Source organism: Podarcis cretensis (assembly GCF_951804945.1).
Source record: "Podarcis cretensis genome assembly, chromosome: 4".
Taxonomy (NCBI): Eukaryota; Metazoa; Chordata; class Lepidosauria; order Squamata; family Lacertidae; genus Podarcis; species Podarcis cretensis.
Window position 1 is genome coordinate 16942484 of NC_137173.1, and position 20866 is coordinate 16963349.

Genomic DNA, 20866 nt, shown 5'->3' on the forward strand with positions numbered 1-20866 from the left:
CTGTTCTGACAGTGGAGCAGACTCTCTCGGATGGCGAGAGGCTTTTAAGCAGAAGCTGGGTGTCCATCTGTCGTGGATGCTTTAGTTGAGATTCCTGCATAGCAGGGGGTTGGACAAGATGACCCAACTCTACTATTCTATGGTTCTAAGGCAAATGGCAACTTTTTTTGCCTCAAAATATCGATCGTCAAATGACGGGCCAGTCCTACGGCTGAAAAGCTACCCTAAAATATACTTGTTGCTTACTTTGAAGGTCTATCCTGTCTTCCAATCAAATGACTCCAAAGGCAGCTTACAACCAACAGGTAATCTCACTCACTCACAAATAGTCCTTAGTCCTCTAGATGACGGAGGAGCCCAGAACATGGGTCTGGAGCTGAGTGTCCTTTCAGGCAGGGAAGAGGGAAGCCAACTCCCGGCGGCTGCTTCTCTTCTTCGGCCAATGGATGTCGCCAGGCTGATCTCTTCCCTTACCACAATATTCTTCCTGGGGGGACAGGGGTGCAACCTCACAGGAAGCTAACTTCACACAGTGAGTCAGACCACTGGCCGTTCTACATCAAAATGATGTCCACTCTTGATGGCCAACAGTTCTCCCAAGATTTCAGAAAAGGGATTTCCCAGTCCTGTAGTTGGGAGATGGTGGGGATTGAGCCTACGACCATCAACCCAAGCCTCTGCCATCAGCCAGATTGCCTCTCCCAGTAGACCTTTGGTGGAGGCCAGAGCATGCATTCCTTCCCCACTGCACCCTGAAGGTCCATCATGAAAGCAAAGGAAAGCACAGAATTGTGTTTCCATTTTTATTTGATACAGGCAAAGTAGGGCTACCGAACACATAAACTCACAGCCCTCTGGCCCAGCATCTGTGAAAAAGCTACATTAAAACTGATCAGAATATAGCCCACTTAAATATAAATTCCCATACAGCATATAAACATAATTCAATTGTATTCAATGCTTTGTGAACATAAAAAAACAACACACACCATTTATCTTACTTGCGGATGATTATTTCTGTTCCCATCTTTAAATACATGTCAGAGTCAAGTTCTACAGTCATTCATTAGTGCCATCTGCCTTCATCTAAGCATCTCATCTCATTTGTAACATCTTTTTTAAAAAATCACTACGTCACTATCTTATTTTAAAAAGAAGATTTTTGCTACATTTAAAGATCTTTGGCAAGTATTCCCCGGAACTTTTATTTTGTACATGCCAGCTGCTCTGGTTTCAATGTCTTTAGACCAGCTGAAGCCCAACACACAACGCTAGAATACAAGAGTAGTGCCATTGACACAAGAGGCAATACACCTGTGCAAAATCTGCTGTGAATCAGCAAACCCAGAAGTAGCGAGGTCCTACACAGTAGGAAATACACGGAAAAATACACAGTGCGAACGCTTTAAATATTCACACATACAGAACGAACTCCCAGGCGCCGCGCGGTTTCCAGTTAAGCCGCATCTGTCGGCATTTTCAAATACGCTAGGCGGAAATTAAGGAGTCCTTCACACTCAGGTGGTGCCCAGGAAAGCAAGCCTGACCAGCTGGCCAAGTGAGGGGAACAACCAGATGAGAAAGCATTTAAGCATTGCTGGTAGGGCGGAGAGTCTGCCACACGCTTTTGCCAAGGTTGTCGGCATGGAATCCTTGCAAGAGACAGGAACTAAACGCTCCCGGTGCCCTGGATTTTGGAAGAGGGAGTCTATTTTACAGCGGCAGGTGCTGGGGGTGCTCAGAGCTTGAGAATTCTGCCCCCAGCCCTGTTTACAAAAGGCACTTGTGGACTTACCAAACATGACTTTGGACGGCACGGCCTCTCAGCCTCGCCATCCAGGTTGTGTGGGCCAAAGACTCCTGCCAGCCAAGCGTTAAGGGCTCAGTTCTTTCAGTGCATTTGGAGCGGGCTTTGCGCAGTCGTCTCCAAGTGGGATTTATGGGGCAGGGAACAGATAAGCCAAGTGGATCTGGCAGCTTTATATCCCCTGAAGGCACACAGAGGATTGCCAGAACCACGGAAGCAGGGGGGAGAGAGAAAAAATAAACTCTGCACTGCCTTCGCTAGAGTTCTCGATCTGATTTAAAGTCTTTGCACAGAAGGGTAGCAAGCAGGGTGCGCTTCAGATGTTGCACCCCTCCCCAAATCTCCCCTGGCTGTTGGCCACTCAGGCCAGGCCTGATGGGAGTTATAGTCTGACAATATCAAGAATGCACCATGTGAACAGATGCAGAGTAGTCAAGGGGAGGGCTGAAGTGAAGGAAATGGCAGCCAACCTGAGGTTCTGAACATTAATCTGCTGTGTTCAGGGTGGAAAAGAGAAAAGGTCGGATTTCGGGATCAAAGCAGGGGGAGCGTGGATCTCTCCCCATATGCCGCTTAGCTGCCAGCAGCAGCCCTAGATGCAGAGCATCTGGGGAGCAAAGTGTCGCTTTTGCTCATGGCGGGCATTCTACCAGCTCCGTAGGCTTTTTTTCCAGGACTGCAGGATTAAAGAAGCACACAGATCTAGTGGGGAAAGAGCCATCGCAGCAACATGCGTTTTCACCAACTCAGTACAAAGCGGCTGCTTTGCAAAGCAGGGTTTCTGAACCATCATGCGTGGCGACGTGTAGCCTCCAGGTATCTTTTGCAAACAGCCCGGGGGGAGAGGCAGGGAAGAAGAGTCGAAAACGTTGATGCTTTATGTTTTTATCTTGTGGTGCAGGGTTTCCCAAGCTTGGGTCTCCAGCTGCTTTCAGACTACAGTTCCCATCATCCCTGACCACTGGTCCCTGCTAGCTAGGGATGATGGGAGTTGTAGTCAAAGAATAGCTAGAGACCCAAGTTTGGGAAACTCTGGTGTAGTGGTACGCATGGAATGAACAACATTAGTGCTGCTGTTAACTGTTGCATAGGCTTTTTCATTTAAAAAGTGCAGGACATGACTACAGTTTTAAATGTAATTCAACACATACACACACACCCAGGCAGGGATCCTGGACAGGAGTTAAAGCAGGATGACTCCAAAAGCCCCACTCTGTGGCATGTAGTGTTAGCACTCAATTCATACACACAGAATTCACACTCCCCCCCCCCCCAGTTTTAGGAGGGGGAAGGATCACATGAATCAGGCCTACATTCAGGTGGGGGGAGGTGGTACAGATCCTGGGGGCCAGGATAAGACCCCTAGCTGGGTTTAGGTGTGATCTGGCTTTTTATGAAGTAAGGGGTTCCATCTCAGCTGCTGATGGAGAGAAGTTAAAGGAGCCTGTAATACAGAACACACACACACACAACGTCATTTGAACAGGGCAAAAATCTAGCCTGTGTCCTCCTGGGCAAACTTCACTGAAATTAAAAGGGATCTGCGCACCGTCATTTCCATGGGAGCTTACACAAAAGGAGCTTCCAAAAGCATGGAGAAGAACACCATACTGGCTGCACTCTTTAACAAGACTACAACAAAGGAGAGATCTTAGGAAGCACGAGTGCAGCCCCAAGTTAAGAGCCCTTTAACATCTGAAGTCCAAGTAGTTGGAACACGGTTCAAAACTCTACATACAATCAAAATTTGTTTCCTCAAAGCAGAAGTGGGTGGGAACCTCGTGAACTCCATGCAGCATGTTATGTTACTGTTATTTTTTTGCTTAAAGTAGAATACTGGAGAAATATCTCCTTCGCAATGTACACCGCTCAAGTACAAAATAGAGGAATTGCTCCATAGTGTTAGGAATAAAATAGAAAAATATACAGGAGCTTGCAAGTTTGTAGAGTCAAAATCAAGTTACAATGGAGAGAGAGAGAAAAAACCATTTAAAACAAGCTTGCATGGGTACTCATAATCGTGGTTCTGCTCCACAAAAAATAACTAAGCAGACATTGCACGTGCAAAATCTCATCGCGGCAGAGGTTATTTTTGTTGTTTTGCATAAACAGGTTTTAATATCCTCATCGCTGCAATCGAAGACACAATTTTGACACATTTGGTCTCTCTTTACCCCGTGCTATGGAACCTGTTCATTTAGTTACACTTCATTTCATGGGCAGTGACCTGCAAGGGGAAGGAAATTGCAGCGGAGGAGCTAGCTCAAAACCTGGTCCCAGGTGGAGCAGAATCTACTGGGTGGTGCCTGTGGCTAAGCCCCATAACCAACCTAACACAATTCACATTTTAAAAGCACATCTGTATTCTCTCAACTGCTGTGGGGCTTGCGACGGCGGAGATCTTAGACAGGCCGAGTGTGGCCAAACAAGACATGAACGGGAAAGTCGTTGGTTTGTATCGGCCAAACATGGTGTCAGAATAGTGTTTTGCTCTCTGGTCCCATTTGCAAATAAATATGTGGAAAGCCATAATGCTTTGAAACCGTGCTCTTCACGAGGTCATATGGAAAAGGAAGGAATGCAAAGACCTTGGGCCCGAACAACTTGAATGTTGGAACAGGAGTGGCTTTAGGTCCTCGGAAATGCACTTGACAGGCTCCCTTCTCTAAACCTTCCCATTCAGAATTTTTGGTTCTCAAAGAAGTCCGGAACAAGGAGTTCCGGAAAGTTCATACTTTTCCAAGGTTAACCGGCGTTCCGGCCAAGTGCGAAACATTGAAAGAGCCCGGAGACGGCTCTGTAGTGTTGAGAGAAAACAAAGAAGCCGGACAAACTATCTCTTTCATGGCCACGTACGTTCCGGTTACGAAGCCAATCACACCCATGGAGGCGATGCAGATGTCTTTCAGAAGCATCCACAGACTTTGCTTCTCCTTGTAAAACGTGAGGATTTCGACCAGCGGCGGCAGGATCAAGGCTAATGTGCTGCTGCTGATGGCTCCGACGAGAGAGATGACGATGTCTAGGCGAGGGACTGAAACAGCCAGAATGCCTAAGAAGAGAGGAATGGGAGAGAGAGGCATGTTATTTTCAACTTTAAGGTATCTGGCACAAGGATGGAAGAATGAGGAAATCCCGACGAAAGAGCAATGGCAAGAGAAATTGATGAACTACGCAGAAATGGCTAAACTGACATACAAGCTGAGAGATAAGGATAACTGTGACTTTGAAGAAGAACGGGAACTTTTCACATATTACTTAAAAAGACAACAAAATGAATTGGACTCCTTGGAAGGTTTTGAATAAACATAGGTAAATCTATTGATTTTTAATGTAGTAGATAGAAAATATAAGGAGTTATACAATTTTACAGTGTGCAGAGAACAATATGAGTTGAGAAATCAGAGAGAGGAGCGGAGGGAAGTCTTGGGGGAGGGGGTTGATGGGAAATGGGGGGAAATGATGAATATGAGATGTTTTGATATGTTATTATGTAGAAATTGTTAATATTTTTTAAAATAAAATAAAATAAGGTATCTACATGAAACAGAAGTGAACAAGTTGAAGCTCTCAGAGCTGAAGGATTCTAGAGGGTCTGAGAAAGCAGAGCTAATTCACTGCCAATAGTCTTAGGATGGATGAACCTATCAATTTTGCTTTCTTTCTGTTTCATATTTTCCCATTGTAGGGTTCCATTTTACCATATTTCCACATCAGTTTGCAAAATAAAAATAAAAATCCCCATGAGAATTCGCCAACATTTCCCCTAACACAATCACTTCTGCAACGGATTTTGCCTGCTGCATGTATCTTTTCTACTAAATCTTCTCTAGCAAAATGCACATTGTATCTTGGTTACAACAATACATGCATTTTTGTGCATATTCTTGGGTTGCGGAACTGCACCGCAAAATTTGGAGAACCACGAATTCTGAAGAACACCTAAAGTTTTGGTTCTCCTTGCATTGTTTCCAGCAGTATGAATTAGGTCGACTTGCATTAAAATGCCAACGAAATTTAATTACTTCGTCATCCCTACCACCGGACAGCCAGCAGACAGCTGCTTTCCACAGAAGGATACGGGTCAAATGGGACCATTGCACAGAAATGTGCAAGACTTGATGTTAGAAGGAAAAGTCTCCTGACTCAGATGTTGTGGGGAAACAGATCTGGGCATTATCGGCGTATTGTAAGTGCCTCCGCTATGGAGGTGAGAGATCACAGAAATGTTTATTTCTCTCTGCTTTGTGGAAGAGACAGACAGACAGACTAAATGGCCTTTGGGGGGTTCGAGGGAGGGGTGGAATTCTGTTGCTTCAGTTCAAAAGAACTACCAGTCCAAGTGTGTTAAGCCTGAAGCCGTATTTAAGTCTACAAATTATATCCCACAGGAATGTGGTAAACTCGCCAATATATTATGCACTTAAATTTTAGATAAATCCCACTTTATCCCAGATGTTTGATGTGGGGAGTGTAGAGATGCAAAACCAAGACAGAGTCCCACCAACAATAGCAAACCCAGGGCACACCATGTATCCCAGCTTCACAACATTTAAAATCCCAGCTATATCATCATCCCCACCTCTGGGTAACAAATTTGACCAGCAATATTTGATAAACCGTTCCCAAATCTCTTACACTTCTCTGCTGGGATGGGAAAAAAGATTATCAGCATAAGCATTTTTTGTACTCTCATAATTCAGATGTCTGTATAGCATGAAAATTATACAAATTGCCCCAGCAGGTGAACATCAGTTATAAACTAATCTCAGCCTCTTTTAATTGGGCGTGAAATCCAGGTTGTTCTATAAAATGAGAAAATTCATCACAAAGTGCACTTTGCTAGCACATTTTTAATTCCGTTCTCTCTCCACGGAGTTTAGGGACAAAATGCAGGGATCTCTCCGACATGATTCCTCACGACAACCCTGTGGGATATAGCAGCAATTGGAGCAAGGTCACCTAGCAAGCTTAAATGGGGGGTGGGGTTGAAACTGAACCCAGACCTTCCCTGTTACAGACCTTCAGATACACCGCTTCGCACCTTTCGGTGCACTGTAACTTCCAAAGCAAACCAATTTTTGTGCAGCAGAATCAGTGCAGCTGGTTTGTAATCTGCAGCAACGGGTGCAAGCTCTGCATAATGACCCATCTGTCAGAATCTCCGCTCGACCGAGCTGATAAAGCTCATCTTCCGGAATCGCCCTCCGACGTGCTTAACGACCTGAGCCTCTGATAAGGCTCCAGGCACATCCCCCATTCAGCAGAGTTTTCCAGCACAGGGAAGAGACGAGAAGGTATGAGCTGCATGCTAGGTTTTATTACTAAGCTACGCAGACAGAAAGAAATGCATCCTCTCTCTGTGAGAGCAGAGAGCAACTGAAACTAAGGAACAAAGGAACAGGAAACCAGTACGTCACATCCGCCTCCCGTCTCCCGTGAGACTTCCAACAGCCTGGAATGTCTCTGGAATGTAAACAGAGTCTTGTGACTCCAAAACACTGCACAGTGGCAAACAGAAACTAACACCATCTGCAGCCGATATTGTTGGGTTGAAATGAATGACAGACGAGTGGTGGGTGTCATATGGGAGGCATCTCCCGAGCATGTCTCGAGGAGTCTCTTTTATTGAATATTACAGCATTGCCACATATGTGCTTGTTGCTGATTGGTTAACACAAGTACAAAGCAAAGGTTGCATATAAGCATTAATCACCAATAGATTAAAGGCTGGGAAAGGGAACACAGAACTAGACAGGCATGGAAACCTCCTTATTAAACTATAACTAGTGATTGATATAGCAAAACTTAAACAATTACTAGTAATTAATATATAGCATTCTTCCGTAAATGTGGTCAACCAAGCACTAAGAACAGGTCAGACTAAGAACAAGTCAGAATGCAATGTTTTCATGAACTCATGGTGAACTGAACATTCTAGGGTGATGTGCAGAAGCAAAAACTTTCCTTCACGATATTACTATGCAGAAGCCTTGAGACTCGATACATATATTTGGGGAGGGAGAAGGGAAAGAATGGACGCCAGTCAAACAGAGGGCAAGTGCTAGGAATTTATGAATTAGTGAAACCGTTATACACAGCATCTTCCGAGCCCAATAGCCCCTCCAGGGCAACTTAACAATTATAACTGTTGCAATAAATTCAATTAAATCTGAGAGCACCGAACAATTTTTACAAACTAAGGCGTTGTCCTTTTCACCACAACAGACTAACAGCGCTAGAATCCCCTCTAAAAAATTTTCAAGAGAATGCACTGCAGTTTTCCTAAATACACCATCAGAATCAGAAGGCTGTTGCCAAATAATTTCCTGGGTTCATCTGAATAAATGTGGCCTCCCTGCTCAGGACCTGCTCAATCTCACAGGTGTTGAAAATGCAGTGTCCCGTGCACAGCGGAATGATGAGGAATACGTGCACATACTCTAAATTGCTTTATTTACATAGATTACAGAAAAACATCTTGCCTCTGCCGGAGCAGAAAAGGCATCCTCTCTCCTCTGAAGCACGGAGAGAACAAAACACTGAACTGCAAAGAACAGTGAAAAACAGGAAACCAGTGTACGTCACATCCAGTCTCCCTTTCCCGTGAGAAAACCCAACAGCAATTGACTGTAGAATGTAAACACCTGTCTCGTGACAAGCACTTTCGCTGCACAGTGAAGAGAGCAGAAACCAACAACAGGTACCTTAGCTTTATCAGGAGCAAAGGCAGCAATGATGGGAAAAATCTGGCGGCCTTTGGACTTCTAAGCTCTTCTTAAGATGTCTCAGGTTCTAGACCTGGCAATTCTATGTTCTAGATCTGTGTTTCTCAACTCTGGGTCCCATCATCCCTAGCTAGCAGGACCAGTGGTCGGAGATGATGGGAGTTGTAGTCCAACAGTATATGGGGACCCAAGGTTGGGAAACGCTGCTCTAGATAGCTTTCCCTCAGACATCTCTCTCTCCCTGACCTCAGACTCAAGTCACACTTGAAAACACAGGGGCAGTAAGGCTTCACTTCTGTGGGGAAAACAGGAGCAGCCATCAAGCAAGTGCTGAACCAGCATTATTACAAGCCACTTTTAAAAAGGAAGGACTTAATTAACTGCAGAAGTAATTACATAAACAAGTTTAATATAATTAATTAGAGTAGGGACCTGCTAATCCCAGTAGGACTGCAGAATGAGGCCAGAGATGACTCTCCTCTGCCGTTACTGTTTCACAATTCGGAGACGCCATGTTTGCGAGTGACAGGACCAGAAATCTGCAACAGGGAGCCCTCCCATCTGCTATAGATATTTTCTTCTATGGTCTCTGCCCAGCTGGAAAGAGGTGCACCATTAACTGCCCTCAGACCCTCTGGACTAAGAGCTTGACTTCCCGAACTGGCTGCCTTTTCAGAGTGCTGGCAGCAGCTGTGAGAAACCTATTTCTCTCGTCTCTCTCATGCCCTGACCTCAATTGGGGCCTGGGCCAAGCCCAGTGGATCTCCCACAGCCCCTCTCTACCTGAATCTAATGGTGAGACAGGAAGATATGGGGGAGGGAGACAGAACAACTTTACCCACCCTAGATCTCTCCAGGCATTGGACTACAACTCCCAGAAGCCCCAGTCAGAACAGCCAACAGTCAAGGACTGTTGGGAGGGTACCACACTGGGGAAGACTGAAATCAAGCCTTCCCGTCCCCATTAACTGCCCCTCCCCTCCTCAGCAGTAGCATTTCCCAGCCTTCTCTGCTTGGTCAGAGACAATATCGCTGCTCTCCTCAGTCAGGCCTGTAACTGCTGCATGAGGTGGTGCAGTTTCAGTCCGTTGTTCCCCACTGCTGGGTGAAGGCGAGAGTGTGAAACTTGGGCAACGAGTGCCACCTTTGGATTTGGCCTGGCACCACCCTGAGACCAGACTTCTCTGCTGCCAAGAGCTGGCAGACACACGATTCAGGACAGTCGCACAGGAAAGATCAAGCAAAGAATAGAAGCAGTAAGACGATAGTGTTAGGAGGGCAGCCATGGCACACCCTTAATAAGATTTGCATTAAGGCTCTCTTGCTGGCAATGCCACTTTAAAGGGCCTCTGTGACAGTCTGTTTCTGCACAACAGATATCATCCAAGACTAAAATTTTGTTAAGATGTCATCTGTATGAATAGGTGTTCTGTGGCTAGGGCGCAGAGCATCTGTGAAGAGAGCTGAAGGGCGGGACAAAATTATGTTGACTCTTCTCACCCACCCCTGCCTCCTGCCAACCTCAGATGCTGCTCCAATGCAGAGCGCAATTTCTTTGCCTCACTAATATTGACAAAATGAAGGCCAGAATGCAACGACTCCAGCAAACACGAAAGACACGTCCGAGAGCTCGCCGTCCCCTTTCTTCCATCATATCCCAAGACCAAACCAGCATACACATTTTAAGTAAGTTCCCATTCTTTAGAGACTCCTGCTTTGACCCATGGCAAATATTAAGACCTCGTCTCTTAACCATGGTTAAGAGATTGGGGGTTGGGCATGGGACAGAGTAGACCATGACTCCCATCCTCAGCCCCTTCCATTTTATCTGCACATTCCTCCCTCACTTTCCGCGATGGTTTCAACCAGGGTTCAGCATTACACCTGCCATGATCACTACAGATGGTGACAGCAGTCATGAAATTAAAAGACGCCTGCTTCTTGGGAGAAAAGTGATGACAAACCTAGACAGCATCTTAAGAAGCAGAGACATCACCTTGCCAACAAAGGTCCGTATAGTTAAAGCCATGGTTTTCCCAGTAGTGATGTATGGAAGTGAGAGCTGGACCATAAAGGCGGCTGATCGCAGAAGAATTGATGCTTTTCAAATATGGTGCTGGAGGAGACTCTTGAGAGTCCCATGGACTGCAAGAAGATCAAACTTATCCATTCTGAAGGAAATCAGCCCTGAGTGCTCACTGGAAGGACAGATCCTGAAGCTGAGGCTCCAGTACTTTGGCCATCTCATGGACCAGAGCATGCCAGGCACTCCTGTCTTCCACTGCCTCCCGCAGTTTCGTCAAACTCATGTTAGTAGCTTCAAGAACACTGTCCAGCCATCTCGTCCTCTGTCGCCCCTTCTCCTTGTGCCCTCCATCTTTCCCAACATCAGGGTCTTTTCCAGGGAGTCTTCTCTTCTCATGAGGTGGCCAAAGTATTGGAGCCTTATCAGTTTTCCACACCCAAACCTGAGCTACCAATTTGGCTCTCCAACACAACACACTGGATATAAATGAAATAAACACCACACTTTGGAGGAGAAATGCCGCTAGGTACTGCTTGGTTTACAAACACTTCAGAATCCCCGCTTGAAAGAAAGCAAGGCTTTAAAAATGAACCAGGGACCTGTTAGCCTGAAGGATGCAGTAAGAATGTGGCTAGGTTTGCTAATCGCTCCCATCTTCTGAACACCCCTGTTCTGTGCTTTTGTGCCTTCGCTTGCAGAGATCCCTTTAGTGAAGAGGAGTCCCCCCCACACACACTTCTTGAAATGCCCAGATGTTATTCAAGCAGCCGAAGGCAGAGGCAATCTGTGGCCTGCAGTTCCACTTGCTCATAAAGCATGACTGCAAATGAACGAAGCAAGAAGAAACTCTGCAATTCGGGTTTTAACAAGTTCACGATCTGGTGGTTTGATAAAGAAACACAGCTGCAATATGGAGCAGTAGCAACTTAAACAAAGATTTTCTGTGAACGCATTGAACCAATATAGAATTTAGGATAGTGTAGGGATTTTGTTTTGGGTTTTCATTTTGTTTTTTTTGTTTTTTAACTGACAATACACACGGAGAGGGGATGCGGGTGGCGCTGTGGGTTAAACCACAGAGCCTAGGACTTGCCGATCAGAAGGTTGGCGGTTTAAATCCCCGCCACGGGGTGAGCTCCCGTTGTTTGGTCCCTGCTCCTGCCAACACAGCAGTTCAAAAGCACGTCAAAGTGCAAGTAGATAAATAGGTACCGCTCCGGTGGGAAGGTAAACGGCGTTTCCGTGCGCTGCTCTGGTTCGCCAGAAGTGGCTTAGTCATGCTGGCCACATGACCTGGAAGCTGTACGCCGGCTCCCTCGGCCAATAAAGCGAGATGAGCGCGGCAACCCCAGAGTCGGTCACGACTGGACCTAATGGTCAGGGGTCCCTTTACCTTTACTTTACACAGGGAGAGAGATAACACACATCTTAAACCGGTTAGTTCATTAACTCTCATTTTTAACTCTCATTTTTCCTGCAACAAGGGCAAGGTGGCGTGCATTGCTCGCCCCATCTCCATATCATCCTCACAGCAAACTCAAGAGGTACGTCAGGCTGAAAGTTGGTGACTGGCTTAGGGTCACCCAGTGAGCTTAGCTTCATGGCTGAATGGAGATGAGTGGAGATTTAAACCCTGTTCTTCCAGGTCCTGATCCAACACTATTACACCGCATGGGGGTGGGGCATTTTTTTTAAAAAAGCGAGCAATCTGGCACAGAGGGGAACAGATGGTCTGACGGGCACCTTGGCATACCTAGAGAGTTTATCCCCGCAGCTTGACTGTACAGTCTTAATTCATGTATTGTTCAGAATCTTCAGAGTTTATTTTTGTCTTCATACTCATGGCTCAAATAAAAACAGGGGATGGGGCACCATTCATGTACCATGTTCATACAGACAATCTGAGTGAGAAACGACTCATTCTGGCTTGGAAATAGCTGCTTGCCTGCTCAGCAAGAAATAATTGCATCCAGGTAACATATAGCATCTTAAAAAGCAGAGACACCACCTGGCGGCGGCACAGCAGCAGCGGGAGGCCCCATTAGCTAAAGTGGTACCTCAGGTTAAGAACAGTTTCAGCTTAAGAAAGGACCTCCAGAACGAATTAAGTTCTTAACCCAAGGTACCACTGTATTTGAAGATGGCTATGATATTTTCCTCTCCTCTTATCCAGGCCAAACATACCCAACTCCCTCAACTGTTCCTCATCAGGCTTGGTTTCCAGACCCATGATCAACTTGGCTGCCCTCCTCTGCACACGTTCCAGCTTGTCAACATCCTTCTTAAATTGTGGTGCCCAGAACTGGACATAGTATTCCAGGTGGGGTCTGAGCAAGGTGTCAGGTATAGAGCAGGTGCGTGTGGCTTGTGGGGCCAGAGCATGTTTTTGTTGTTGCTTAGTCATTTAGTCGTGTCCGACTCTTCGTGACCCCAAGGACCAGAGCACGCCAGGCACTCCTGTCTTCCACTGCCTCCTCAGTTTAGTCGAATTCATGCTGGTAGCTTCGAGAACACTGTCCAACCATCTCTGTCATCCCCTTCTCCTTGTGCCCTCCATCTTTCCCAACATCAGGGTCTTTTCCAGGGAGTTTTCTCTTCTCATGAGGTGGCCAGAGTATTGGAGCCTCAGATTCAGGATCTGTCCTTCCAGTGAGCACTCAGGGCTGATTTCCTTCAGAATGGATAAGTTTGATTTTCTTGCAGTCCATGGGACTCTCAAGAGTCTCCTCCAGCACCATAATTCAAAAGCATCCATTCTTCGGCGATCAGCCTTCTTTCTGGTCCAGCTCTCACTTCCATACATCACTACTGGGAAAACCATAGCTTTAAGTATACAGACCTTTGTTGACAAGGTGATGTCTCTGCTTTTTAAGATGCTGTCTAGCATAGCTAGACAGAGCATAGAGCATAGCTGTCAACTTTTCCCTTTTCTTGCGAGGAATCCTATTCGGAAGAAGGGAATTTCCCATAAAAAAGAGGGAAGCGTTGACAGCTGTGGGCCAGAGGCTCCCCACCAAAGAAGTTGAGTTTCATCGAGCTCCTTAACTTGTCTTCAGGACAACATGCAGCATCCAAGCCCAGGATGAAAAAAGGAGGAGGAGGAGAAGCCACCCACATAATCTATATTCTCTTTCAAGATTACAGCATCTTTGTTAGATGTCCTTCAAAGGGAGTAAATTAATTCAATCTGCTCAACTTTTAAATATTCAGTACTATACATTTATTCCATAAGTACTGTTCGTGTGGGGGCAGAGTAACAGTGAAAAACACCTCCAGCAGGAGTTATAATTACCATCATTTATCCCTTAGGCTTCTTACATTATCATTTCATAACCAAAAATTTTACATCTCTTCCTATTAGGGGTAATTAAAAAGAAGCCAATAACAGGAGAACAGGAGATTAATTTTTTTTAAAAAAAAAGTCTTCTACCCAGTTCTCTCACTAGCAGAAGATTATTATAAGAGTAGCCAGGAAAGTGATGTTGATAGTTGTGGATAATTTATTTTCTCTAATTGCCACCTCAGGAGTAATGTGTATTTAATAAGATAAGAATATTTTTTTTTAAGAGTTCCAAAACATGAAGGACTTCTCCGGGAGCCTCTGGCAAGAAACGCCCCCCCCCCCCCCGCAACTCATTAATACTCCATTAACCTTCATCTCTCTTCGCTGTCACTCTAAGGAGTCCATTAAAAAGTGGGGAACACAACTACGCCAGGAAAACCGGCACGGCGTGACTTACGATGGATTAAAACACAGCTTCCTTACACCTGAGTGAAAACAAACCGGCAAATTGATATGTATTTGTTCTTAAGGGTCTGTGCCAGTTCCACGTGTGCCCCAAATTATGACGCAAATGGGTGAACTGGAGAAGGTTCTATATCCAATTATGGCATCCCACTTGCACAACAAACTCCAGAGGGTTGACGGATCCCTACAGAGTTGCAGGGCATTATGGCAGGAGGAGTGGAAAAGGAAAATCCACTGGCCCAACACTGGATCTTGCCCACACAGTTCAAACCTAGGCATGTTTACTCAGAAAGAAGATCCTTGGCATTCAAATGGACTTATTCTCAGTTAAGCGTCCCTGTGATTGCAGCAGATTTCTGCAGATCGGTTGAATAACACCCTAGTCCAGAAAATACCAAATGGTGGCCCACAGGTTGGAACTAACCTCCAAAGGACACCCACCCTGCGTCCCCCAACCACACTTTAAATGAAGCTGTGGTACAAAGTTTGTCTGAACTTTGGTCCCCTCACAGAGCTACGATTGCCACAATTTGCCAGGAAGGGGGATTTGACTGTTGAACCACACAGAGAATTATAGCTCTGTTATGGAAAAAGGGGTCTCCTCACAACACTCAACTTCCTAACAAGCTACAGTTCACAGGATTTTTTTGGGGGGGGGGCATGATTGTTTAAAGTGATATGATACTGTTTCAATATATAGTGGCCTCATTCTTACAATTTCCTTTCCCCACAAGAACCTTTATGCAGATGCAATCAATTAACTGATGAACTGGCAGTCTCCTATGATGTGTAAACTAAGATTCCTTTAATTGGACAGCAGCCCCAATATATTTATCTCATTATATACAGATCCTGCCTTTCTCCAGTAGACCTCAAACTCCCATCCACGTACTGACCAGACGAAGACTAGAAACTGGGTTTCAGAGGCCTCATTTTCATCAACGCAATGCGAGAATTTATCATTCATGGAAACTACCAACGAAAGCAGAAGTTTATGGTTCCAAGGAAAGACATAAATTCAATACCAGTGTGCCCCATTTTCAGTCTCTGGATACAAACTTTGTGAAGCCAAAAGGGGAATCTCACGGGTACAAAAACAAGAGACTGGTACACCCACACAAAGAGCAAACCTTTAAAAGAATTTCTAATAGTTACCTTGCAGTTAAAAACATTTAAGCTTCAAATCCCTTCTTTAAAAGGAATTTTTTTTCTTTTTTTAAAAGCACCACACAACATCAGAAGGCCCCGAAGAGGCAGGTTTTCAGATAAAATCTTTAATTAAAGTTTAATTTAAACCTAGTATTATATATTTACTTTTCCTGAATAATTAATCACTGAACAGACAGTTAAAGGTAATAGGATTTTGCTCGCTCTCTCACTTTTTTTGCTGATATAAACGACTCTGAAGTTCAATGTCAACATAAAAGGACATGTTAAAAGGAGACAATTACGCCAGTGTTTGGTTTCAGCATGGGCGTTTGAATACTGGGGAAGTATCGGCTAAAAAAAGGGTCTCAAGAGTGGCTGGAGATTATCAGCTCTGGAAACCCTGCTATTACCAAAAAGAAAAAAGAGTGGGGATGACTCATCAAGACAGAGAGTACCAGTCCTTCAATATGGCCTCACAGGTGCTCAACGCATAGGGAAAAAGCAACAAAAGGAAATCCATCCAGCTCCTGGGGAGTCACACCCACAACCAGTAGGTTGCATTCACCTTGGTGAGTCATAAAATTGTGCAGGGCTATGATAACTCAGGATCCAGATAGATGTAGAGTGCTCTGTTGTTGTCAGCAGCCGTCTGTCTCAGGAGACAACGGAGGAGAGCGCCTTTGGGGTCAAGTCAAACTGCCGGAAGGTTACAGCGCCCGCTGTGGCTGTAGAGACGGATATGGAAGAGACATGTAGGGTTGCAAGGATAATAAAATAAGACCCTCTAGGTCAGCGGTTCTCAACCTGTGGGTCCCCAAATGTTGTTGGACTACAACTCCCATCATTTCTAGCCAGCACGACCAGTGGTCAGGGGTGATGGGAGTTGTAGTCCAACAACATCTGGGGACCCACAGGTTGAGAACCACTGCTCTAGGTGTTGTGGGACTCCAACTCTCGTAAGCCCAGCTAATTCACTAAGAAGAAAAAGGCTTGTGGGAAAGCCAGCCTCTTGCAAAATAGCCTTTTCTAACTGTTTTTTTCAAGGGAGAAACTGCATTATCCAAGAGGATTCGCATTTCAGATACTTTTGCAAGGATCTTAAGGACACATGCAATATTATTTCTAGTGCCCTCATAAATGGCTTGGGGATGTTGTGGTACGGAGGGAGACAACAGAAGATGAGAAGAATAGCAAATAAGACTTCAGGCATGTTAGGAGAAAGCAAAAGCAATAAAGCAAGTTGTTTCCACCGCACTCCATTAAAAATAAAACAAATGAACAGAGGTTTTGAAAATCAGTCTTAGTAGCCTGGTAACTAAAATTCTCACAGCTCTTACAAGGCTTATATGCAAGTACTGAAAAAGTATCAGAGATATGCCTAGAGTCAAATGTTGGTTAAAATATTTAATGTGCCCACACCTAACTGAATCTTCTTAAAAATGCAGAAAGAATGAACCGTTTTCATTTAAGATGCAGCTGGTCAACAGTGTGCAAAAAACAACAACTCCTCTTCAGAATATGAATTCTCCTTCCAGTGGCATACTGAGTCATTAGCAGGACTGAGCTGCACACAGATGCAGAATCAGCGCCTCCCTTCATCTTATGTAGAGGGTAGTACTAAAAGGGCAGAAATATTTAATTCTATATATTTAACCATCAAAGTGGGGAAGGGGAAGGAGGGGAACATCAACATGTGGAGGGGATCAGTATCTCTATCTGTGTATATACAGGGGTACCTCAGGTTAAGTACTTAATTCGTTCCGGAGGTCCGTACTTAACCTGAAACTGTTCTTAACCTGAAACACCACTTTAGCTAATGGGGCCTCCAGCTGCCGCTGTGCCGCTGGAGCCTGATTTCTGTTCTCATCCTGAAGCAAAGTTCTTAACCCGACGTACTATTTCTGGGTTAGCAGAGTTTGTAACCTGAAGCATATGTAATCTGAAGTGTATGAAACCTGAGGTACCACTGTGTGTGTGTGTGTGTGTGTGTGTGTGTATTACTTACCCTTATTACAATTCTGGGGAATTCTCTTGCATGCTTCTTATTTATGATCTGCAGCCTTGACTTTTACAAAATTAATTAGGACAACAACAACAAAAAACCACACACACACACACACACAATGCAGTGTGGTGGGAAAAATGTGTGGACAGGATTCACCTAATGAGAACCTGTGAAAGGACTTCCGCTCACACAAAGGGGTTTTCCCTTCCTTTCCTTACCCCCTGCAATGCCCCCTGAAGTGGGGGACAGTCAGGAGAACCCCCAGAATAGTTCACAAGGAGAGGAGAGAGGTGGGATCAGAGGTGCGATGCTTGCCCAGATGGAATGTTGCATCACTGTATTCTACCCTGTTAGATTTTGTCCAAACCCACAGACTGAGTCACATGGCACTTGCAACACCCCAAGACAGTGAATCTGTAACAGGATCAAAATGTCTTCATCCAGCCACAGCCTAGCTTATCCTTGCCAGCTTTGATCAGCTCATTAAGAATCAGAACACTACAAAACTGAACAGCCTCCTATGTGTATCATAGAAAATGAAACTGTGGCATCACATTCAAGGGGTGGTCTTAATATTTAGGGTTTTGCTATTGTGCACTAGCTGACTGTACACTTTGTTAGGATATTTCCGTTCCACCTTAAAAAGGGAGCAGGCTGTTGTGTGTCACAAGCCTGCATACTTCCTGCACACAGGAAGTTTCTGTTTTGTATATAGCTTTTGTTTTCAGTCTGTTGCCTCGACACGAAGGCAGGTAGTCATGTTTTTCCTTTGTTCTGACCAACGTTGAGTAAATCTGCAAAATATGCTCTCCTGGGTGAATCTTTCGTTGTGGAAACTCTGCAAAAAGGGCGTGCACGAGTCCTGGAATGTGGACAGCTATTTCTGAGGCTCGTGTTGCTAATCGACTGATACTGTTTCCATGGGAGACCGGGAGACGGCGTGGAGGCATGATGGCCTTTGTCTCCCTAGCAGTATCCGAACACCCTTCCCATGTAGCCTTTTGCAAACCCACCAACTCACGCCAATAAATTTTGGACTACAGTTCTGACAAAACTTTACTGAAACAGCTAAGCAACATGCCCCTCAGTGCCATGTGCCATATTGAGCACCAATCAATAAGCTTCACCATCACTTCATCATTTCTAAGCCCACCCTTGAACGGACTTCAATAAACAAATAACGATTTCAAGCTTACCCGTGCAACAACTTTAGCTTTGCAAAAGTAAGAGTGTCTTATGGAATTGCTTTGTGCTTATAATTCACTTCCACCAGTACTGAAGCATGTAGTTTAACTACCGCAGAGTTGCTTCAGTGTTAACGCAGCACAGCACTGGGAAATACAGTCAAATTAAAGCTAGCTGATAATCATAGAAATACAACATTGCGAACACTTTAAATGGAAGAACAGTTAATCTTATGGCTCTAAAAAGCAACTTGGTGTGTTTCTAGTACAATCAATTTACAGAGTTTCTACGAACCCAATAACAAAAGAGACAATAGCATTACTTTAGGTTGGGATAGCCAATGTGGAGTTCCTATGAGTGGTACTGGACCAGAATTTCCATTATCCCAACCACTGACCAGGCTGGCTGGGGCTAGAGAGTCCATCAGCATTGGGGGTACATCATGTTGGCTGCCACTGTCCCACTGGATTGGGTAATTAGACCTCTGTTCAAATGCCTACTCAGCCTTGCATCTCACTGGGAAAACCTTTGGCACTTCACCTTCTTCCAACCTGGCTAGGCCACAGCAAAAATGGTCTATGATAGGCCACTTAAGCAAGAAACTATTTCGTGATTTGGTCATGGCAAGGTATGTCTTTTATGCCATCTTGCATCACCTGAAGCATACCACCAACAAAATACAAAAGTAGGGGAAATGTTTTTTTTAAGCTTCTGTTCTACAAGACACAACATACTGGTCTTGAACTCCACTTGGGAATTAACCCTAAAACCCTGCTAGCGATCCAGAGCAGTATGGAGCTATAACAAGAACTTGATTCTTCCAGATTACAGAATGGCAATCCATTTTTAATGGCTTGCTATCGTTCATGCCCTGACTCAGAAAATTGCTATGGCATGCGACACACGTTACTCTGCACGGTGTATTACATGGGGCATCGGGCTGTAGCTACACGTGGCTCAGGACTGAGTAGCAACTAATGGACTGCTAAAACCAGGTTCCTAGAAGCGAGTCCAGGTAGGAAGCACAGGTTCAGGACCTTGGAAAGCTCCAAGGCAAGAAAGAGGCTTCCATGGTGATCTGAGCACCCAAAACATCTCCCGAGACTCCCAGTCTTCTGCTAGCAAGTGTTTTAAAAAACGATCATGGACTTGGCACATTGGCACTCCTGGGTAGTGTTCTCTAGATGCACCTTCCATCTTCTCTAACAGCAATGTAGAGCAAAGGGCCTTGCAGCTGCAAATTGTTGCTTTAGGAAGCTCAGCTCCTGAAAAGCAGGAAAGCCTATGGAATGGTGAACCACCTAACTTGGCAGGAGAGCTCCCTTACTAGAGCATCATAGAACTGCAGAGTTAGAAGGGGCCACAAGGGTCATCTAGCCCAACCCCCTGCAAGGCAGGAATATTTCACCCAACATGGGCCTTGAATCTACAACCCTGAGATTAAGGGGTCTCATGCTCTAACCAGTTGAGCTATCTGTATGAATTCTTTTGCACCGGCAAAAGAAAAACAGCCTAGGAAGCTGCCTTGTATTATGGCAAGACCATTTTTCCATCTAGCTTGGTATTTTCCTAGCCCAACTGGAGATGCCAAGGATTGAACCATCGAAAGCAGGTTCTCTACCACTGAGCCTAACGTACACCATTCTTCTGGCCCCCTCATTATGGAAAGCAAGCACAATCCAACACTGAATGAGATTATTTTCAGTATGGAAAAAAAACCATTCTCCATGAGAAATTGGAGAGTAAAGCACTCTCCCCCTGCGTGGAAGAGGACAAAAAGCTTCCAACGCGAGCCAGTTCATATTTTTGGCTTCCCACTGTATTAGCTTACAATGGTTGTTGTATAAATAGCTTACTACAAAAATAGATTATCTGAAGCAGTAAATGTAACAAAATCCATAAAGTCTCTGCAGCTTTCTTGGATAACCTTGTTTGTTGAAGCTAGACTTTAATAAGCTGTTGTGGTTATTTTCGAACACCCCTCCTGTCCTCTGTGTAACCTCACATCTCTTTGGATTCCCTTGCCAGTCCACTCAGCTGTGTACACACTCATGGTGGACAAGGGGAAAGCTACACGACCCTCCTGCCCTCCACAAAGAGGAGAGGGGAGTATTTAAAGAACTGAACTGCTGACTCCCAGTTCCTCAATTATTTAAAGGCAAGATTAACTTTGTACCCACACTTAGGTGAAGTGTGTAGCTCTGCAATCACGGGTCTT

At 45.0% G+C, this 20866-nt stretch overlaps 1 protein-coding gene across 4 annotated transcripts in view; it reads right to left on the reverse strand.

Annotated features, from left to right (window-relative positions):
• Window positions 1-789: 789 nt before the first annotated feature.
• SLC36A4 (solute carrier family 36 member 4) overlaps window positions 790-20866 on the reverse strand; it is a 101305-nt gene continuing 81228 nt past the window's right edge. For 3 of the 4 annotated variants that reach the window (XM_079973888.1, XM_079973889.1, XM_079973887.1), the window contains exon 11: window positions 790-4859. In XM_079973888.1, coding sequence (XP_079830014.1) covers window positions 4537-4859 — 323 coding nt within the window. In that variant the 3' untranslated portion in view covers window positions 790-4536. The remainder of the gene's footprint in view (window positions 4860-20866) is intronic. The other variant, XR_013838252.1, reaches the window with a different exon arrangement.